Source organism: Spinacia oleracea, chromosome 1, assembly GCF_020520425.1.
Source record: "Spinacia oleracea cultivar Varoflay chromosome 1, BTI_SOV_V1, whole genome shotgun sequence".
Classification (NCBI taxonomy): Eukaryota; Viridiplantae; Streptophyta; class Magnoliopsida; order Caryophyllales; family Amaranthaceae; genus Spinacia; species Spinacia oleracea.
In genome coordinates, this window is record NC_079487.1 from 135,838,098 (window position 1) to 135,861,544 (window position 23,447).

At 43.5% G+C, this 23,447-nt stretch overlaps 1 protein-coding gene across 3 annotated transcripts; it reads right to left on the minus strand.

The window, feature by feature from the left end:
- Positions 1–514: 514 nt before the first annotated feature.
- LOC110785733 (protein ESSENTIAL FOR POTEXVIRUS ACCUMULATION 1) lies at positions 515–10,584 on the minus strand. 3 transcript variants are annotated; one of them, XM_021990234.2, is made up of 11 exons: positions 10,258–10,584; positions 9,588–9,644; positions 9,407–9,480; positions 7,732–8,556; positions 7,452–7,545; positions 7,251–7,364; positions 6,441–7,154; positions 4,150–6,345; positions 4,001–4,067; positions 2,222–2,370; positions 515–1,117 (listed from the first exon to the last, which is right to left on the minus strand). In XM_021990234.2, the coding sequence occupies exons 1-11, from the start codon at positions 10,310–10,312 to the stop codon at positions 798–800; spliced, it is 4,665 nt and encodes a 1,554-aa protein (XP_021845926.2). In that variant the 5' UTR covers positions 10,313–10,584; the 3' UTR covers positions 515–797. The 3 variants fall into 3 exon arrangements, with proteins under 3 accessions (XP_021845926.2, XP_021845925.2, XP_021845928.2); XM_021990233.2 differs by having other exon boundaries at positions 6,441–7,163; XM_021990236.2 differs by lacking the exon at positions 9,588–9,644 and having other exon boundaries at positions 6,441–7,163.
- Positions 10,585–23,447: the final 12,863 nt, after the last annotated feature.

A 23,447-nucleotide genomic window follows, 5' to 3' on the forward strand; every position in this document is an offset into this window, starting at 1 on the left:
AAATCGACTCCCAAATGTCTTTAAAATTGGTCCAGAACGGCCTTAAAAAAGAAATCCACTTCACTGGACACAAAAAAGTTAGAGATCCGAAAGTTACAAGATAAATATTATTAATACTCCATAGTTGATAGTTCAAGAGTAATCCAAATGATAATAATTGGGCAACAATTAATACTCCGTAGTAAATAATTCAGAGTGATTTCTTTAGAAATAGCTAAAATCAAAATCAATTTTCATTTGCATTGGTTCAAACACTAATTCCACTAGTTTTTGACATTGTAAACCCAAAAAACTGATTTACTCTTCCCATACAACCTCTTCATCTTCTAATTAGTTTTTCACACACGATAGGAGTCAAAAAACTAAGAAACTTTCACAGTTCTTATCTACAATAGGAACCCCAGATTGTCAGCTTGTGAGAAAAATGGATACATGAATTTCAAGACAGCGAGGGTATTAGATTGGAACAATAAGCAAACCGTATAAATTTCAATCCTGCAACAAAAAGTTTAACTTCACTTCTAAATCTGCTACTGCTTTCCATTTAATAAGCTCAATATGTACATCGCCAACCTCTATAGGTATTCTAAGTTGTCCAAAAAAACTATATCAGCCCTTTAATCACCCCTTTCATGAACAAGTAAAACGAGGTAATTGGCCGGAAAATACAATGAACTCTCAGAAATGGGGGGAAAAAAGGCTTTACAAGAAAAAAGAAATCTGTACACCTATTGGAAGGCCCTCAAGAAGAAAACATTAGGTACAACAATGACACTTCTATATAAATTATGAAAAGGCTAATCATCAATCCTTTGAATCTCGCCCATCATGATACGATTACTAGTGACCTTGAAACCAAGAAGAGCTGGATCAATCTGCCTTCCTTTCTTCCCCTTCTTCTTCCCACTCTTACCACCCTGCGCAGCATCAGCCAATTCCTGTGACTCGGATTGAGGCGGCTTCCTAGCGTTACTCTTTAACATGTCTATGAATGACGTATCTGTAACATCGGAGTCGCTACAAGAATTTGTCCGTCTGAAACGCATATCCTTTTTGGTTGTGGTATCAGCAGGTTGGATAGCTGTATTGCCTCCGCCTCCAAAGTCCCGTCTTCCACCTAAAAGTTAATGATATATCAGAATCACAATATATACAAAAAACATTAAGAAAACCACGCAAATACCCGACTCCGTTTGGTTGGGTGTAAAACCTTTTTAGTGTAAAATGATTTTCATGGAAAACGATTTACAATAGAAAACACAATTCCAAAGTTAGTTTTCTATTTTTTGGTTCCATCTAAGAAAAATGATGAAATGAAAGGAAATGAAAGGAAAAGTAAGCAGGTGGTGAGAGTGTGTACAAGAAAGATAAGGAAAAGGAAGGAAAACAATTTTACCTTCATTTAGAAGAGAAAAGGTTTTCCATCATTGGAGAACAATTTTACTAAATGGTTTTACACTCCTTTATAAACCAAATAATATAAAATTGAAAATAAAGGAAAATGTTTTACGCCCTACCAAACGGAGCCTGAGAATATCTATTATCTATAAACTAAATGAATAAGTGATTCACCAAAGTGTGGGGTCCGCAAACAAGCTACTACACGAACACGTCAGCAATTTGATCAAGTACTAACTAGTAACAGGAAAAGATGGCATCAACTCAAAAACAATCAGCTGACTGCTAGAAAGGAAATTAAGTACTTTATCGACTTATATCTGCTGTTGCCTAAATTGAACTAAAGATTAATTGCCATAAGGATACAGCACAGAATATCACCAACATTCCTTCAAAACTCTCTAACAAAGGCAGTGGTTAAAACGGGATTCGATCCCAGGACATAGGAAACAACCAACACCCTTAAACAAAACCAACAAATCCACACATTCCGCCAAATGTTAAAGAGTACCCACTGACACGAGAACAATAGTAATCCCTCCATTGTAATGATACAATTAGCTTGTTTCTACACATGTACAATTCCTATATAACTTCAAACTATATTTAGGGAACATCAATTAAAATAGGAGAAAGAAAGAAAAGAAAAAGAAGAGGGAAGGAAAAATGTGACGCAAATTGCAGAACTTGGGGTTCGAAACTTTGTCCTACTACCAGAAAGTTCGATTCAAGTGTCATTATGGCAGAGATAATATTAGCAACACGTGGAACAGAAATACTCAAATAAACCTCTATTTCATCGAGTTAATAGTAAAGTACATACCATCAGGAGTCCCAATGGATGGATTCATTCCTTTGGTGGGAGCATCAATTGCAAGATCAGACACTCCCTCTTGAGATGACAAAGGACGAGATACCGGTGGACGTTTAAACAAGACATTTTCTGACCCCCTGGAAAGAACAGTAGGTATCCTGCATCAAAAAGACGAATTTAAAACAGTGAGCGCAAAAACAAACAGCCTACGAAAACAAAACAAAAAAACAAGTAGAGAGACTAAAATGAAGAGAATAAACACTATTGCAATAAAATCAAGTCCTTTCTTCTTTAACACCACTAACCGACAACAATATTGAACAAAAACCAGGAGATGCATTCGCAGTTTCCCAAAGATTGCAGCACACACACATAGAAAAAAGGACTGTGCGGAATTTATATTTTCGCCAAAAATATCAGCTCTGGCAACGCTGAAGGGGGGAGCAGAGAATCATAACCCACTGATCCAACTCAGAAAGGTCCCAGACCTTGAAAAAATTGTTGAACACTACCACTGTTCTTTCACCTACTAGTTACACAACAACCACTGTGGCAGTCAACTAACCATCGTTACACCTAACTGTCCATGCAAAAGCTACAAAGTAACCAGTATTATAGCAATCAATCCTCCGCCATGATAAAAAAAAACATAGGCCTTTTTCCCTGATTTATACTCCGTATCAATTGATGTCTAGGGTTTTAACACTTAAAGCAAAATCTAGAAAATGGTTGGGTAGTACTGGCTAGAACTAAGATTTTGAGCAAGTAAATAAAGAGAGATGGCAAGTATGAGGTGACATCAAGCACGCATCTACAGCATTGAGAGTGCAAGATGCATAGGAAGGTTCGCCAGGAATATCCTCTTACTGCAAAGGAACAGATAGCAAAAGCCTCTTCTTTTACTTCATTTTCTCTACCCTCTTCCAATGCATGCATTTACTACACAACATTTTCCACAAGTTTAACATGTCATTCACTGTTAAGATACAAACTAACGCACTAGATTTCCATAGTGGTCTAATGCCAAACATATGGTAAACCCTGTCAGCTACCTAATTTGCATATTTGTACCAAAGAAACTGAATATAATCACTTTTTCTTGTCCCCTCCTAACTCTTAGCTCTTGGCCCCTTTATTTGAAAACAAACCACAAAATCATACTTCAGAGCAGGACCTTTCCCCGCATACCTTCGCCTAAGGCAACAAACTTTGTTTGCTTAATTTAGGAGAAAGTTGTGTACATATCACCCTCTTTAGAAACAACATGTTCTCCTATAACTATCTCGTGAAACAATGTATTAAACAATACTCAAGTTTCTTGAGTTCCAAACTTTTAAGCAAGGCCAAAAAACACAATTGCACACAGAGAATCCTGGTTTCTGGGTTATACTTGACGCTTAGAGCTCCCTAACACCGTCAGACGAAACTGTAAATTAAGCAAATCTCTGAGTAATCTTTTTAAAAAATAAATAAAAGGAAGCTAACCAATATAGTATCTCCTCTATTTATGCATTCGCTAGCAAAATGTTTACTCGACACCTGAGAAGTCTAGCCAAGCACAATTCCTCTAGAAATGTTATTATATTTATCAATGAGACCATTCAGAATATGGGTTGCAGCCCAACCAAAATACAAAGACCCATACTCAACAGATAGTGCACCCTACAAGACTATCATCCTATCAATTCAATCACAACTTCATCAAAGATCAATATTATACATAGTTAATCCACTGAATACAATTCCAACAGCACTTAACACTAAAATGACCAGCGGCAGATTCATTACCTATCAACCTCCTCGGTAAAGGAATTAGATCGTCCAATTTTTTCATTGAAGAATCCTCCTTGCCCAGCTGCAAGCAACAGAAATCAGAATTACTTCCCAACTCCAAAAAATTTGGAAGCATTACCAGAAGTGAATCTCAGAAAATTTACCAGCAACCCCAATAGAGCTGTGCTTGTTGATGGCTGGCATCTCCCTCCCATCAAACGTTGCCGCTCCATGCTGCTTTGACATATTCTCAGGAATGTCCATCATTGATCCCTTCACCATATCTTCAATTTTGGGAGGCCACTTCTTTCCCTCCACCTCAGAGAACTCACGGTCATTATAAGAGTTGCCCGTCATATCAGAATTGGGGAATATCAGCGAAGAACTTCTACCAATTCCAGGGTACATAGCTTCTCCCTCCATAACCATACCAGAGTTGGATCGACCAATCAATCTACCACTGTTGTCAAAACCACCATCCTGCTCATCAGCTAGTCGGAACTGATTTTGTTCAGCTGGGATATTGACAAAAGACGGAACAGCAGCAGGGTTGCCTAAACCAATATCGCGCTCATGGGCAAGGCTAAACAAATGCTCGGCAGAGTTAGATCCAGAAAAAAATCCAGATTGTGTTCTTCTCTCCAACAGTGCACTTTCATTTATATTTAGCGGTTGCGTTGGTTGGTGGTTAGATTTCTGATGCAGCAGTTCCATCAGCAACCTCTTTGAGTTGTCTTCGTCAAGTTGTTGCTCCCTCTTCTGCTGTTCAGCATTAAGATGCAGCTGTTGGATATGAGATTCTATCCAATCATTCGGCACACGGTTATCACTATCAGGCCAGCGGCCTTCGGCATCAAAATGTGATGTATTGAAATCGTTGGACACAAAAGAGTGGTGAGGATGATGAGAATGGGTGCCAGAACCTAATGAGCCCAGTTGACCTGAGTGCCCATGATTGTTTGGATCTTGAATATCCAAGCCCTGAAGTCGTGCCATAGCATTAGCCATTTCCAAGTTAACACCAGAGCCCCCACCCTGCAATGACATTGCCCGTTCATATTGTAATGTCCCTGGGTCATATAATCCTCTTTTAAGCTGCTCCTGCAATTGGAATCGTTCCATCTCTCTTAGCTTCTCCTCCTGCTGTGCCCTGTGCTGCTGCTGCAACATATCTAGAGGGCTAAACGGAGGTGGGCTGAAAGCAGCAGAATGAGATCGTTGAGAACCAGCAGGATTGCGAAGAAATTGCTCCGCTTCTTCTACTGGCCAAACTGACCCAATCTGTCTTCCTTCCCCCATTTCCAGCCGGTGCCTTAAGCTCATTGGCATCTGGCGTGGCTGGTGTTGCTCCTGCTGCATCATTTGTTGAGACCGAAATTGTTCATGCCGTGAGTGCTGCATTAGTCCTAAGAGATCAGTCTGGCGATCTTGATGATTTGAGTGGCCTATCTTCGCCTGAATAAGCTGTTCCAAATAAGGATCACTGTGCCTTGAAGGCTGATGCAAGTGGGGATGTGAATCACGTAGAAGATGCTGCTTCAGCAACATCTGATCCAAGCCCGAACCAGGATCTATATGAGACTGAGCAAATCCAGGTTCACGGCCATGAAGGAACTGCTCAAGCATTTGGTGCCTAGCTTGGGACTGCTGCTCCTCCATAAGAATTTTCTGAAGCTGTTGCTGCTGCTGCTGTGGCTGCAGGTGATGTTGGAGTTCCATCTGCCTCTGTTGTTGGAGCTCCCGCTGCTGCTGGAGAACCAACATGTGCTCAAGTTCGGACAAAGGTTGATTTGCCAACTGTTGATGGAGTGATCCTCGACCTGACATTTGTTCATGAGGTGACCCATTCAAGTGGGCAAGTTGAGACATAAGATTTCTCTCTTGGATATGCTGCTGTTGCTGGAATTGTCTCGACAAAATCTGCTCAGCTAATTCGCGGTGATTGGGTTCTTGATCAAGGTGGGAAAAATGTTGGGACTCCAATGAGTCGCCAAACATGTTCGAGCTAGGAATTGGACTTCTATCATAGAAATTGGACCATGAATCTTCAATATTCTGATCAGAAACTCCGCCAAAAGGACCAACCCTTCCAGAAGAATGGCCCATAAGATGACCAGGCATACCAATGGTTGAGGATATACTTGAAGGTTGGGCTTGTCTGGTGGGATTGCCTTCAAGTTCAGACCACAACAAGCCAAAAGGGTGCAGCTTGTCATCTTTTTGAATTGCCATGCCAGTTTCTTTCATTTCATTTGGATGTGTATGATACCCGGCATGATTTGACACAGGTCCGTCAGCACTTCTCAGGCGTCTCCCAACAGGGTTACCGCCACTCCCAGGTCTTCCAGGAAATACAATTTCTGTAGCACAGGCAGAGAAATGATATTAACATCATGGCGTTGTGTTCACCAACAAACTCACGTAGAACACAAAAAGATGATTATAAAAACAATACCTTCATCCTGAGCAGAAGAATCATGAAAGCCTTTCCCTTCAAAATATTCATGTTGTGTTGGAATATCGTGCTCCAACATCCGTGAGTGAGCTGACTGGTTCGAATGATTCTCCATCTCCGACAACTGCCAAGTTTGGCCATTCAATGTGGACATATCATTCATCTCAGTTGTGGAAGCGGACCCTCCATGGTTATCCATCTTAGAACTTACATCTGAGCTGACACCAAGCCCTTCTTGAGCATTCAGATGCGGCATTACATCACCCAACTCTTGAAAAGGGGCATGTTCCGGAGCATCTGCCAAGCGAACAGGTAATTCAAGGCCAAAAAAACCTTGTTCAAACCATGAGATGATGTCAACACCAAGAAAAGGACCCTGTATCTCTCCTTGTGGATCACTATAATACAAGCTGAGCTCCTCGGGTGGTACACCATCTCCAACACGGTTAGTATCTCTCTCACTCTGGGCATACAGCAGACTGTTGCCCCGACTATCATCAAGAGATTCTGACACAAACAAAGAGTTAGAATCGTTGGGAAGTTTAGAGTTCACATCAAATGCAGTACGGTCAATCTCAGGAACTCTGAGGGGAGTTATATTGTAATTATCATCATCAGTCTTTCCTGCATCAGGAAAATTCAAGACTGCCGACATTGGTCCCTCGGATCCCATGCTCCAACCTTTGAATTCTACCGCATATTGAGCAGTTTTTCCTGAAACGTCTAAAATATTACAAATAAAAATGATGTACTTAACTAATATTCTTTTGAAAGAAATGCAACCGCAACAATAGCAGATGGAATCATCACCTTCAGCCTGAAGAGATTTACCACTTGCTGGATCATTAAAATTGATAGCCTCCTCAGCAATATTTGGAGGAAGGACACCCTGGTTTTCCTCAAGACAATCCATGTTGCTAATGCCTGGTCAAGACATATTTCTTTCATCAGGAAAGAATAGCTCATGCAGTTGCTTCGTAACCAAAATAGAAGTGATTGCGAATGAATTACCAGTGGAAACCTCAGTAAACTTGCCCTGTCTGTATGGACTGTAAGAAGATCCACCACCGGTGATTTTCCCCTTCCATATATCATTAAGAATTGCCTGTTTGCACCATAAAATATCAATACTAGCATCCCGCAATAAGTGATGGATCCCTTCTTACAGGGTGTGTGTATTCATTTCCACTACTCATGAGGAGAGGGGTGGGAATGATAAAAACGAACACCATAAAACACAGAATTAATAACATAGTACATAAATAAAAACTTCAATAGTAGTAGGTCTCACCTCCTCCTCGACATCTGGTGCAACAAATGCCAATGGCTCAACGGCATCCACCTGGGTTAAGGAGGGCAGCTCTTCCATGGAATCGGGCCTACAAAAAGCTGTATTGAGCTTTCGTAAACGGTAAATGTCAAGAAGCTTAGCCCTGGGATAATGAAACTGCTCCACGGAAAGACATGGTTTCCCAAGAACATGGTCATTCTTATCAACTTGGGCAGAGCTGCTTGTACTCCCCAGTGGAGGCTTCACAACAGATGCACCGCTGGACCTTCCTCTTCCAACAGTAAATCCCATGTTAGCACCATCCGCCTTTCCTTTATCAAGGCCAAAGCCAGGAGCAGCACGGTATGGAGTAGGTGCATTAGAAGAAGGTTCCATCCTATGGCGAGGCCTCCACTTATCACGCGATTCAGCATCCCGATTACCACTTCCAGTGGACTGACCATCATTATGAGCATCTTCCTTTTCTATATCTGATTTCCTCTCTGGGCGTGACTCCTTCTCCTTGTCTTCAGGACCCCACCTAGAAGACCATTTGCTATCACGCCTTGGTTCGTGGACAGAGTTGCGATTAGTCGCGTCATTCCAACGTTCAGAAGAAGGTGAGTTTCTTGCCTCTGTATTTTCCCTGACAGAAACATTTTCAACGCGGCGATCGGGTTTCCTACGCTCTCTTCTACCCAGTAACCCAGTTTCCCTTTCTTCCTCGCGCCAACGCCGTGTGCTCTCATTCTCAGAAGCTAGTTTCCTCCAGTCCTTCTTGTCACTTTCCTTCTGTATTGGATCAGTGGAGTTTCCAAGAGATAGAGTGTTTGGGCCACGGATATCCTGTTAAAATAAAAGACACAACAGATTCCTGTTAAGTGGAATATAATTAACTTTTAACTAACATGCCCCTCAACTACAGTATTATGATCATAGGGATAGCTACACTGAGTACAAGTAAACTTCCCATCCGAAACGAAAATAACTACACCAAGAATCAGAAGCCTTGTGAACTTAAGATCCTAAACGAGCAAGAATTACCAGTCACTGCACACTATCACTAAGCAACACTAGCCATAGAAAGATGAAGTGAAAGTCAAAAAAAAAAACACTGGAAGATAAAATTAGGGAAAGTAAAAAGCTAAAGCAAAGTCTAAAAGAACAATTCAAATAAGAAATCACAAGGTCATGAAAAGTAAAGCTAGCGAATGGGAATCCATGCTGGTTTAATGACTGTAAATGCCTGTTCAATAAAACATTCACAAAAACACATAAAAAGGTCATGAAATATAAGGGTCTAGGGTTAAGTCAATTCAACAAACATGCACAGAAAAGGTGCGTCTTAATTTCAAATACGTAAAGCAAACTTAAGCACCAAATTGAGCTGCACCAGTACTGTTTATACTACCTTCAGACATGATTCAACATGACCTGTCCATCAGTTCCCAAATCAAAACAGAACCAAGCAAGACAACAGCATTACGCCAACATAAAATAAACATCAGGCAAACTTTAAAAACCTGGGTGCAGTGAAATTCAGTAAAATTCAAACCATAGGACAGAAACAAATCTATGATAAACAAATATCTTCATCAACAATGAAACAAGATGGCTCATGATACAACATTGAGGCGCTACTATGCCTTTTCTGAAACAGAAAGGAAACAAAACTTATGAGAGGCCAAAAACACACCGGCTTAGCATCGTTGGGTTTAGCATAAAGCCACTGCGGGGACAAAGGAATACTGTTCTCAGAAGCTGCTTGATCTGCATGGATTTCAAAAACACTAGTTACAAACAAAGTAGTAAAAAACTTGAAAGAAGCAAACACGCAAGTAAATTAAATTTAAAATCATCACAACCATGAACTATACCTTTAACCTCATCAAGGAACCCCATAGTGACCTTTTCTTCATCATATTCTACAGAGGCTTCAAGACACATGGCAAGTAAAGTAGACACGTTAAAGCTCGAATAAACTTACAAGCACTTAAAAACGGTCAGCCAATTCTCTTGGTGTTTCAATTAAAATCAGAAACTTTACCCAACCACCAACAAAAATTAATCATCTTCCCCTTGTATTTAAACACACACTTCAATTCAAAGGTAACTTCAAACTGCATTTTAATAGAAACTAATCGAGCTATGCTATATAAACCTCGTCAAGGAAACAAATCAAATGTGAAACACTATTTAGTGCAACGAATCCGGAAATTTCAAAAATTCATGAATACAAAAGCAAGAGAAATAAACTAAACAAACATCAATTTGGCAAAAAAATAATAATACGGAAACATTTAATAAAAAAGCATCAAATCAAAAAGCTAACAAAAAGAAGGATTAATATAAGTTCGCCATTAATACAATAGCAAAACAAAAAATTGATCCCTGTATAAATGAAACAAAAAAATCAAACCAAAAAGGACAAACTCAATGTATTTTTCTCCAGATCGATAAGCCCTAATTTAACATAAAAAATCAAATCTAGAAAACATCACTAAATCAAAAATTAACGACGAAAAAAGAGAAAATGCTAGGGTTTACCTTTGGGAGTAGTTAAAATGAGATCGTCAGGCAGATCAATCTTGCGGTCGGCCATAGCTAGGGATTTGAGATCGAAATCGATAGCTCAGATTCGACGAATTCGAGCGAGAAGGGAGAGATTTAGAGAGAGAACGGGAGAGGTGCCGGAGATTTCTAGGTTGCGCGAAGGAGATTAGGGTTTCGAGGAGTGTTGTTGCGAGAGAGAGCGCTTGGAGGAGAGAGAAAGAAGAGAGAGAAAGTGATAGCGCAAAGGAAGAACAGAAAGGGGTGAGAGACGGGAAGAGGGTGTATGGCCGTATGGGTGGTCAGAACGCCCAAATCAAACTTCGGTAGAATTTTGCAAAATTCGATATTTTGAGGAATTTTGGTTTATTTTTTTTTACACTAAGATTTTCATGATATCATAAATTGTTGTTGAGTTGTTTTTATTCCTAAAACTAAAACCAATCCACCGCATAAAATTATCCTCACTAAAGGCCCAATAAGGTTGTCAATCTTGTCATCCTCGACTTTGGAAGTTCCAAATATGTAAAATTGTAAGTTGCCAATCTATGTTTTACGCGCTAAAATACAATGCGCATTATATTTTCTTATCGTATTTTTTTAAAAAAATATGTATATTATTTCCTTAATTTAAGACAAAAGCTAATGAAGTTTTAGAAAGAGATGTGTCATCTTTTGGTTAGATATTTCTGTCGAAACTGTCACTATTTTCCTTTTTTGTTTTTAATTTTTATTTTAACCAAATCTAAGGTTATCTGTTCTTTCGAAAATGAAATCCAAACATATCTAACTTTGAATTTTTGAACTGCGTGTATTACTTACATGGATAGAACTCTAACCTAAGTTAAACTTAGTATCATGATAAGTTTGTGGGACTAATATAATTAACCAACTCGTAAAATTTAACATTGTGTGTTTATATTATGTTCTACTTAGGCCCTGTTCTGTTCACCTTATTTCCACTTATTTCAGGAAAAATACGTTCAGATAAGTTCAGTTAAGTTCAGATAAGTTCAGATAAGATAAGTTCAGGAAAAATAAGGTTGGTCAAGTACAATTTATAACTAAAATAAGTTTTGATAAGTTTTAATAAGTTCAGATAAGTTCAGATAAGTTCAGTTAAGTTCAGATAAGTTCAGATAAGTTCAGATAAGATAAGTTCAGGAAAAATAAGTGTAAATCAGGTGAATTCTATTTTGTTGAATTCTATTACTCCATAGTTATTTTTGCTTGAAAAACAAAACTTATTTAAGTTGGACTTAACATTTTTTGCCAAACTTCATTCATTTTTGTTGAAATTTTGCTTTATGATACTCATTTTTTTTGTTGAACTTTACATATTTTTGTTGAATTATATTTATTTATGTTGAAAGTAACTACATAGTGTATTTTTTTATTTATTGAATTTTAGTTGTTATTGGTGAACTTATTTTGGTAAGAATAGGAGAGTAGAGCTGAGTCTTAATTATTATTTTAGTCATTTGTAGTTTACCCGTTCTTTTCCTATAGCTAAAAACTCGCACAACAATTTATATTTTAGTTCTAAGCTGAATTTCAATAAATTTGGGTCATTTAAGTTTGGATGCCTTGCTTCTTATCATTTATTAGGCTACCGAGTAATCGAACTTGTATGGAAGTTTATTGTGCGACACTTGTGTCTATGTGTGATACCGTAATGGTTAACGCTTATTAATGAATACATTCTTTTCATAAACATTATTTAAAATCAAGCTAAGTGAAATGTGTATAACCTTCCATGAAACAACAACTCTCAATTTGTTTTCTCCTACATGGTCGTGTTGGGGTCAACACCTTTTTATCGATCGTGAAATAAACATTGCCATTATTTATAAAAGACACAATCCTTGCTTAAATGTTTTGTTTATGAGTTTGTGCTCGGGGTAAAAAAAAGGGGGTTATGTATTTGAACTCACCGGCCGTAACTGAATATCCTTTTTTGCCACTTTGAGTGTACATTTGTTTATACTTTGTATAAACATCATATTGTGAGTGTGTGAGCCTACTAACAAACAAACAAAAAAGTAGCCACCTTCAAATAATCACAAGACGTACTATTGCTTTGTAATACGGAGTAATGCCTTTGAGTGTAAAATAAGGTGATTTTCATCAAGTTTTGTGAGGAGTTTGATATCATTACTATTGGTGATAGGGGTGTGCACTGGTCCATAATCGGGGTCCTGGCCGAAATCAGAATGTTCTGCACTCGAAATCCTGAAATTTCTTAATTTGGAGACTGGTCCAGTATAGCGGAGATAAGTGCGGTAATGTTGAAGAGCATTACGCCAAACAGTCGAATTTTGGACAACTTCTTTGAAATGTTGCTGACATTAGAAGGCACAACCCACTTGAAAAGGTAGCCTCAACAATTTAAAATCAATACGAATAGCTAGACATCTTTCATAGAAGAAGAAAAAAACAACCACATAAATCCCAACTATAAATAAAATGAAATTACTATTGAACCCCACTCTCATGATTTAAAAGGGTCATTGAAAGTTCTACTACTAAGCTCCCTCTATAAATAAAATCAAATTACTCAATGAATGAAATATGAACGTTTCTAAACTGAATTTATTAGACTTGGTTAAATTTAATTGACCCAGTAATATTTGATCGAAACTTGTTAGATTTGATCAAACCTGATTGCAAGAAATTAAAATTAAGAAACTTAGTTATTTAACCAGGTACATATAATTCCTGCACGCATCGCGTGCATATAAGACTAGTTGAATATGATTACAACTTGTTTGGGCTCCCAATTGATTCTCAATTGGGCCACTAAGTCCAAAGCCTAATGGCTCTAAACAAACAGCATCAAACCTACCAATGGCTAGTCAGCCATCCATCAAGGCCCAAGGCCCAAAAGCAATAAATGAACTATGGGCATTTATTATGCAAACACTATAAATAGGCCGCCAAGGCTCACACCTCAAGGTACGTCCAATTTATCGCCTTAAGACTACTCTTCTAGAGAACTTCTCTCTAGAATCCGAGCATCGTTCTTACTTAGGCATCGGAGGGGCTTTCCTCGGAAACACCCCCGAGGCTAGTGACTTTGCTCTTGTGCAGGTGAATTCGGACTCTACTCATTCAAACAAGCAAGATCTTCAACACATACGAAAGGGCCTTCATTCGAAGCCCATTGTTTCCATATTTACAACACCGGAACAATTTGGCGCCGTCTGTGGGGAAGAACACTTCAAAGCCTTTGAAAGACATCAATCACCTCTTTCCGCGAAAATGGTTAATGATGTTGTTAACAACAATGACGACGATATGATGGTGCGGTCAGATTCAGAATCTGACCAAGAGGAGCACCCTCAATCGATGGCGAGGTCACAGCCAAGCAGAGCTACGACCGCCACAAACGCAGGACCTCCGATTCCAACTAGGGAAGAGCTCACTGCGGCCATGACCATCATGCAAAACTTCCTCTTCAATGAGAAGCAGCAAGGATTGGCAAAGGACCGCAGAGAAGAGAGGAGGACCAGGCGAAGGCTGAACGAGCCACCCAGTGTAGAAGTGTCCAGACCCGAACGAGAACTCCTTCCCTTGACAGGTACACACTTGACGTCGAGGTGGATGGAAAGCACGTGGGACACCCAAAAAAGGGCACAACAGCAACCAGATTGGTTTGCGAGACCATCGCCTACTCCAACAGCTCTCCAAAGCGAATCGACTACTCGTAACACTCGGATCCGAAGCTCGGTGCTCAGCAGGTTGAGGCCCTCGGTCCACTCAAGGTTAAGACCTTCGATCCATACGAGACTCGGGGTAGGTGAGTCAAGCAGATCTGGCGAACGACCCGAGGTCAGTAGCCGAGAAAGAAGAAGAGACAGGAGGCATGATCAAACCCCTAGCCCCCATCGTACGCCCGAGCGTTCTAATCACAGAACCTCGGCAAACGAAGGCATCAAGGCTAGACTCGGGAAAAGAATCATGACTCCCACGTCATCCCCTTTCTCGGACGAGCTGATCATGGAAGAAATACCGAAGGTAAGACTGCCAGCGCACCTAACCTACAGCGGAATCACAGATCCGAGGGATCATGTCATCTCCTACGAGCAGCAAATGTTCTTGAGTCCCTACTCCGAAGCATGTTGGTGTAAATATTTCCCAACCACGCTAACCGGAGTGGCGGGAGAGTGGTTCAGATCGCTGCCGAAGGGATCGATCAAGAGCTGGAAAAAGTTGAAAAAGAGATTCTGCACACAGTTCGTGAGCAACAATCGCCCCGAGCGAACCACAGCAGAACTGACCTCAATCCAACAAGAAAGAGACGAAAGTCTAAGAGAATTCATGGCCAGATTCATGAAGGAATCAACAAACATACCAAACTTGCAGCCAGACGTGGCCATCTTCGCTTTGAAACACGCGCTCCAGGAAGGGAAGTTCCGTGACGAACTCTCAATGAAGAACCCCTCCAGAATAGCTGACGTGCTTCAAATGGCCGATGCGTTCATCAGAACCGAAGAGTTCAACAAGGCCGCTGCAAGATTGAAAGGATCGTCGGATCCGAGAGACAGAAAGAATACCCAGAGCAAGCCCGAGGGCAGCTCAAGGAAGGGGAAGGAGAAAGTAGGAGCTAGAGAGATGAGCCCGAAGAAAGACGGGAGAAGGGGTGAACTTCAACCCAAATACACTAACTACACTCCACTAGCTCTGCCCCGAAAAGAGATCTTTAGCCTCAACAGAAATGATGAAAAGTGGAAACTACCGGGGAAGCTCAAGTCCAACCCAGCTCGGAGAAACAAGAACAAGTGGTGCGAGTTTCACGATGACTTCGGTCACCACACCGAAGAATGTAACTCGCTGAAAGACAACATTGAGGACCTCGTTCGCCGAGGCTACCTGAAACAGTACTTGTTAGACCGAAGGGAGGAAAAAGAAAAGGCCGCCAGTGGCAAACAACATGAGCAACCCCAGAAGAGGGTCTACGAAGCAACAGGACACAAGAAAAACGACATCCTGGTGGTGTTCGGGGGGCAGAAGTCTGGCCAGGCCAGCAAGAAGCACCTAAGAGCCCTCTCCCATCGGGTCAACTTCAGCGCGGTGGGAGACAACCAGCCACACCCCCCGAACATGACCTTCACTGCTGATGATTGTTTCGGAGTCCAGTACAAACATGACGATCCCCTAGTCATTTCCATGGACCTCAATAACCACAACGTACATCGAGTGTTAATCGACGGAGGAAGTGCCGTCAATATCATCTTCAGAAACTGCTTCGAGCAGCTGATCCTCGAAGAACCAGAGGAAGCACTGACGAAAGTCAGTTATCCTCTGATCGGATTCAACGGATCCGCAGCTATCCCTCGAGGAAAGATCACCCTGCCAGTCACGGTGGGTGAAGGCCAAGCAGCAAAAACCCTTCGGGACGAATTTCTGATGATGGACTGCGACTCCGTATACAACGTAATCATGGGAAGAACCATGATTCACAAGATGCAAGCAGTCCCCTCCACATACCATCAGCTGATGATATACGTCTCGGATGCAGGATTCGCCGAACGAATCAGAGGTGATCAAGAAGTGGCGAGAAGAACCTGCCACACTACTGTCCGAAAACCCAAACTAGGGGACGGCCCCGAGGAAGAAAAAGGAGCCACGGGAGAGGAAAGCGAGGCAAAAAGGAGAAGAGCAAGCACGAGCAGCCTATCTCCCGCGGAAGTTGATGCTCGCCCCGAAACCCTGTCTCCTGAGCCAGATCAAGAAATGGAGAATATCTTCCTCGAAGATAATTCAGACAGGAGCGTCCGAATAGGCAAGGGCCTAAGCTCGGGGCTCCGAATCGATTTGATCCGACTACTCAGGGATCACAAAGACATCTTTGCATGGTCAGCAGCAGATATGCCAGGGATAAATCCGAAGCTGGTTTGTCACAAGCTGGACGTCAACGCTGAAGCTCGGTCAATAAAGCAAAAAAAGAGAAATTACTCCTCGGAGAAAAACAAAGCCATCGCCGAGGAGGTAAAAAAGTTGCAAGAGGCCGGATTCATCGAACCATGCATGTATCCGAAGTGGCTGGCCAACGTGGTGATGGTCAAAAAAGCGAACGGCTCATGGCGAATGTGCGTAGATTTCACAGATCTGAACCGAGCCTGCCCCAAAGACTGCTATCCCCTGCCAAGGATAGATCAATTGGTTGACTCCACCAGCGGCCATGCACTGCTCAGCTTCATGGATGCCTTTTCAGGCTACCACCAAGTATTCATGCACCCCGATGACAGGGCAAAGACAGCGTTCATCACAAGCGCAGGAGTGTTCAACTACAAAATGATGCCTTTCGGCTTGAAAAATGCCGGAGCCACCTACCAGAGGCTAGTTGATCACGTCTTCGCCGACCAGAAAGGGAGGAATGTGGAGGTCTATGTGGATGACTCCATCGTAAAAAGCATCAAGGAGGAAGACCATGTCAAAGATTTGGCAGAGACCTTCGGAAATCTGCGGAAATACAGCATGAAGCTGAACCCAAAAAAGTGCGTCTTCGGGGTGAAGTCAGGGAAGTTCCTCGGATTCATGGTGAGAGAAAGAGGAATTGATGCGAACCCAGACAAAGTCCAAGCGGCATTGGATTTACCCGAGCCGAAGACCAAAAGAGATGTGCAGAGGCTAACCGGCAGGTTAGCCGCACTAACAAGGTTCATATCAAAAGCCTCGGACAAGGGAGCCCCCTTCTTCAAAGCACTGAAACCAAAGAACCTCCCCGGGGGAGAAGCAGAACCAGTCAAGAAAAAGGGGGTCCCGAAGAAAGTGGATCCCGAACTGATATGGGAACAGGAGCAAAAAGAAGCTTTTCAGCAACTCAGAGCCCACCTAGCTCAACTGCCGACACTGGCCAGACCAAAGGAGGGGGAAACCCTGTACCTATATGTCGCAGTTAGCCCTGGAACCGTCAGCGCAGTGCTTCTTCGAGAAGAAGAAAAGAAGCAACAGTCAATCTACTTCACCAGTCGAACACTCACAGGGGCCGAAACCCGGTACCCGCTCATCGAGAAAGTCGCATATGCAGTAGTGGTAGCTGCACGAAAACTGAGGCCATACTTCGACTCCCACCAGATCACAGTGCTAACTGACCAACCGCTCGAGAAAGTACTCGACAAAATAAAGAGGTCAGGAAGATTGGCTGCCTGGGCCTTCGAACTATCAGAGTTCGGCATCAAATATCAGCCGAGGACAGCAATCAAAGCACAAGCGTTGGCCGACTTCTTGGCCGAATGCTCATACCAAGAAATGCTGGATGACACGAAAAGCACTTGGGAGGTCTTCACTGACGGATCTTCCACAGTAAACGGCTCAGGAGCAGGAGTTGTACTAATTCCCCCGACGGGGAAAAGCATAGAGTATGCATTGAAGTTCGGCTTCAAAGCAACTAACAACGAGGCCGAATATGAGGCCGCAATCGCAGGGATAGAGCTTTGCTTATCCCTGGAAGCCGAGCATGTTCACCTCAAAACTGATTCCCAGCTTGTAGCCAACCAGATCCGAGGGGAGTATGAGGCCAAATGGCCCAGCATGACAGCTTACTTAGCAAAAATTAAGTCCTTAACGTCAAAGTTAAGATCCTTTGAAGTCATTCTCATCCCCCGAGGACAAAACACGCAAGCAGATGCATTGTCAAAACTCGCAAGCTCAACACTCATCGACCTAAACAGGTCGGTCCACGTGGAAGTTCACCAAGAGAGAAGCATTGACTTGCTACCCACCACAGTATGCAGCTTACGTACCGAACCCAGCTGGATGGACGCAGTAGTTGCATACAAAGAAAGGGGAGAACTTCCCGAGGATAAGCTGCAGGCAAGAAAACTGAAAAGATTCAACAAGTGGTTCATCATCAGCGCTGAAGGAGAGCTCATGAGGAAATCATTCTCCGCTCCGCTGCTAAAATGTGTGGGTCCAACAGACGCTGACTACATCCTAAGGGAAATCCACCTCGGGATATGCGGAAACCACATCGGAGGCAGGACATTGGCACATAAAGCCCTTCGGGCTGGGTACTGGTGGCCCACTATGGTTTCCGAGGCAAAGCAGATGGCAAGGAAATGCGAGAAATGCCAAAAGTTCGCACCAGCCATCCATCAACCAGCTCAAACCCTACAATCAACACTGTATCCCTTACCATTCGCACAGTGGGGGTTAGACATCATTGGTCCCTTCCCCTCAGCGACGAACCAGAAGAAGTGGTTGATTGTAGGAGTCGACTATTTTAGCAAATGGATCGAAGCCGAAGCTGTCTCCTCCATCACCGAACCTCAGGTCCGCAAGTTCATATGGCAGAACATCATCACAAGGTTCGGCATACCAAGACTGATGGTCTTCGACCACGGGAAACAGTTCGACAACACCCCGTTGCAAAAGTGGTGCAAACAGTTCGGCATACACCTAGCTTACTCGGCAGTCTGTCACCCACAAAGCAACGGACAAGCCGAAGCTGCTAACAAACTCATCCTCAATGCACTCAAGAAAAGAGTCGAGGATGACAAAAACAAGTGGTTAGAAGAGCTACCCGGAACGCTATGGTCCCTTCGGACCACTGAGAAAGAAGCTACCGGGCAAACACCGTTCCACCTTGTATATGGATCCGAAGCTGTAATCCCTGTGGAAATCGGAACAGAAAGCCTGAGGATCCAGGCATACAACAGGTATGATGGGCTCCAAGGAGAAAGCAACAACCAACTTCTGTCTGAAGCTCTCGATCTACTGGACGAAGCTCGGAACGATGCAAGGACACTCAACGCAGCCTATTTGCAGAGGGTCAACAAGCATTATAACCGAAGAGTCAACGCCAGACCCCTAAAAGTCGGTGATCTAGTGCTCAGAAACGCCGCCTCGGTTCAGAAAGGACGGATCCATGGCAAACTCTCAGCCACTTGGGAAGGACCATACATCATCCATTCCGAAAAGAGGCCAGGCACGTTTATGCTGAAACAGTTAGATGGAACAATTTTGAAGAACCATTGGAATACCGATGTTCTCAAAAAATATTTTGTATGATCTCTGTTTGTAGACCAAGTAAGTTGTTTAATGAGAAGAGGAAAGCCATTGGCACCATGTGTTTCATTAAACTTATCTCTATATTTATTGTCCCCTTATATATATATGCAGCCTCGGATCTGATCAATCCGAGACTAAAAACAGGTCGACTTTGCCCATTCCTTGATAAAATGCAAGAAATGACCAAATCATACACTTCAGGGAATCGTCCAGAATCCTCGGATTCGCGATAAATAAAACTTGTTCGCCACAAACAGTCGCTCGAATCAAGTTATAAAACTCCGGCTCAGATCCACGGATCGCCGAAGGCATAACTAAGAGGCAGACTAGCGATCTCTTGCCCAGGTTTCCGAACCACAAGAGATCGGAAGAACAATCCAAACCTCTGAGCAGATCGACGGATTTGAAGAGTCTGGAAACTAAAGAGTCTCTTAGCAGATCTACGGATTTGAAGAACTCGCAAAACTAAAGAGTCTCTTAGCAGATTTACGGATTTGAAGAACTCGCAAAATTAAAGAGTCTCTTAGCAGATCTACGGATTTGAAGAACTCGCAAAACTAAAGAGTCTCTTAGCAGATCTACGGATTTGAAGAACTCGCAAAATTAAAGAGTCTCTTAGCAGATCTACGGATTTGAAGAACTCGCAAAACTAAAGAGTCTCTTAGCAGATCTACGGATTTGAAGAACTCGCAAAGTTAAAAAGTCTCTCAACAGATCTACGGATTTAAAGAGCTCGCAAGATCAAAAGGTTTTTAGCAAGTCTACAGAGAAGAGGAGCTCGAAATATCTACAGATTCAAAGACCTAAAATTGCGAAAGTACAAAGTTGAAAAGAAGCAGCCAAGTAACAAACATTCATTTTTTATTCAATATTTGGGGGGAGTACAAATACATTGAAAACCTCAAAAATTGAAAACAAAATGAAACAGTTAAAATCGGCAGCCATCAACAGACAATACCGGCCTACCGAAGTACTAAAGAAAACAAAAAGAAATGAGTACAACGCAGCGCCGAGGCAAAAGGGGGAAAGGCAAGCACATGTTCGGAAGTCCTCAACTGGAACCGACCGACTCTGAAGAAGACGACTGCCCGAATCCCTAACTCTTGGGAGTCTCAGGAGCAGCCCCTAGGGGAGCATCCTTCGAAGAACCCCCAGCAGTAGTGTCACCTTCGGAAGACGCCTTCTGGGCCCGAGCCTCTGCAAGAGCAGCTTGACGTTCAGCTTCAGCTTCGTCTCGATCGGCCTGGCACTCCACCAAGTGATCCTGGGCCCTCATCCAGAGCGGAACCTTCTCATTCCAAGGGAAATGAGGCATGTGCTTCGCAAACATGCGCCGAGCACCCAGGATGCCATTCCAGTATTGCTCTCTACACTGATCAGCAGTGTAGAGGTCAACTCTCTCTTGCTCCAACTTCCGAATGGCCGCATCCTTCTCTCGGATCTTCAGCTGGAGAACGGGCACCTTGTCAGCTTGATTCTGAATAATCTCCCGATGCTTGACAAACTGCTGGAGCCTCGCCTCCGCTTCCTGGCTCTGCTTAATGGCCGCCTCAAATTTAGACGTCATCTCCTTGAGAAGACTGTCTTTTTCTTCAAGTTCGCTCGCAAACTTGGCGGCCATTTCTTTCCTCTCCTTGTCGAAGGAAGCTATCTTTTCAGCATCCTCTTCGACTTGGAAAGTGAGCTTCCCAACTTCGGCCCCGATCCGCTCAGCCGACTCCCTAGCCTCACGACTGTACTGAAGGTACAGTTGCTTGACCTCCACCAGCTCGGCGAAGAGCTGCCCAGCCTTCTGGTCCAAGATAGGGATATCACGAGCATAAGCCTCCTGATATCTCCTCAGTTGTCTCTCCTCAACCGAGCTACACTCGGAAGCGAACGAGGACCAGAAAACAGCCTGGGAAAGAAGAAAAGGTGAGAAAAGATGAGGAAAGAAGAAAACAACAAACCAAAAACGGAACTCAAAACAGAATTTCCAACACTTACCTCATTCAGATAATATTGGGCCATCATAGCTGGGTTCCTCTCCTCAGCTCCAGGAACCCTCCACTGCGGGTTGGCCCGAAGAAGATTCTCCCGTGCAGCTTCGGGACCCACCAAAGATCCCACGTGAGCCATGGGGTTCTCCCCCAAAACCGGAGCTCTAGCATAGCGAGCCATCGCCTCCCTTACCTCCTCGGGGATCCGTTTCAGCGGAACATCCGAGCAAGGGTCAGCGTGGATCAGTCTATCCAGGGCCGAGGTCGAAGTAGAGCCCAAGGTCGAGTGGCGCCTCTTCCTCGTCAGACCCTGTTCGGGTTGCTCCTCCTCAGCAGAAGGGACCTCCTTCTCAGCTTCGGGAACCTCTACGTGAGCTTCGGTGAGATCCACCATCTCCTTATCTGGACTTTTCTCCCTTTCGAGAGAAACGTCAGCAGACTCCTCCTTCTGCTCGGCCACAATAGGGACATCCGAGCCAGGAACAAGGTCGGCTTCAATCGCCTCCATCACCTTGGTTATATCCTGGATCTCGATCCCTAAAGCAGCAGACGGCTTCAGCGGAGAGGGGATGGTATCTTCCTCAGCCAACGGTTGGTCCACGGGCGGCGGTTCCGCAACCACCACACTCTTCAACTTCTGCCCTGGCAAGGGCATGAAGTGAAGGAGATTTTTGGGAGGAGGCATGACTTCCGAAACCGCTTCCTACAGGGCAAACGCTCAAAGGTCAGTTTCGGAAAAAGAGAGAACGGACTAGAAAAACCTCCAAGTCAGAACAAATACCTTCTCCGAGGACTGAGAAGCCTTCGCTTTCTTCGGATGCACGGAAGGCATCAAAAGAGTGCTACCCTTCCTTTTGCGCTGATCCTAAACAGAGGAGACCAAGGGTCAATAAATGTAAAAGAAGACAAAGGAAGGAATAAAGAAAAAACCGTGAAGTACCCGGTTCCTAGATAAAGAGATATCTATCCGAGCCGGAGATGAAACCGAAGGAACGGCACGCGGCACAGCGTCAGTCCCAGGACCCTAAAAAGATGGTCCAGGACCAAGACGTTAGCCGACGGCCAACCAGAAAGAAAGACAAACAAAAGACTTCGAAAATATAGAAACACTCACCGGATCCGAGGTTGTCCTCAAATCAGGGAGCACGACCTTCACTGGAACAGCTTCGGGAGAAGAGGCAGAATCCCACGGATCAGCTCGAACTTCAGATATCCGAGCGACACCCGACGGAGACAGCACGTAATCCTTCAAGCGAGGATTACGAGGATTCTCTTTTCCGAACTTGTAATCAGGAGCCGAGTCGTGAATGGTCTTCAGATCCAAAGAAATTCCCAAGACCACAGGATCAACGCAGCTAAAGCCGTACTCTGCAGAAACAAAGCACAAAATAAAGTCAATAAAACGAGACAAAAAGGAGGAGGACAAACTTACTAAAGCACGGTCCCAGCCGAAAGACACCTACCCCTGTCAAAAATCCTGCTGAGACCGGCAACAGCAAGAATGTCCTCCCGCAAGATATAGTTGAGGTTCGGGAGCCAGTTGGACGGCAGTTTTTAGTTGTCCTCCCGAGCCAAAAACCACTGGAGGAGATCCACGTAGTGGTGATGGTTCCGATCCGGAGCAGCCACGCTTCGCATATCAGGATCAGGAGTCACAAACCACTTCGGAGGGCGGTAAAAATGTGGATGCTTCGGATCTGTCGGCACAAGAACGAACAACCACTCCGTCTTCCAATTATGATCAGAGCTGAGGTAAGGGTAGGCCGTAATGTAGTTCGGCTCCCCCTTCCTTCGGGATCTTTTGTTGATGATGGTCCACCAACCATACCCATCCCCCTTGGAAGCGTGGTTGAAAGACAGATCGTGCAGATCCCGAAACACGGCAACAGAACAGGGAAAGTTAATAAAATCGCACACCCATCTAAATCCGATGATGTGCCTCATAGATTTGGGGGTAAGCTGGGCCAAACTGATGTTGTACGACACCAGGAGCTCGAAAATGAAGGGATCCAAAGGAAAGCGGAGACCGTTCTCCAAATGATGAGTATACACAGAGATGAACCCCCTCGGCGGATGAGTCACCCGAGGACGCTCCTGGTCGGGAAGCTCGCACCAGTACCCCAAGGCGTGCTGGATTCCGTATAACTCTTCGGCCCTCCGATGGTAGTTCCCCAGCTTCGCCTCCACCAACCA

Coding starts and splice junctions, on each gene's coding strand:
- LOC110785733 (XM_021990233.2), bottom strand. CDS start 10,312: ATGGCCGACCGCAAGATTGATCTGCCTGACGATCTCATTTTAACTACT. Junction 9,645..10,257: donor CATTTTAACTACTCCCAAAG/GTAAACCCTAGC, acceptor TGTGTCTTGAAG/CCTCTGTAGAATATGATGAA. Junction 7,164..7,250: donor TAAATCTCTTCAGGCTGAAG/GTGATGATTCCA, acceptor GTAATATTTTAG/ACGTTTCAGGAAAAACTGCT.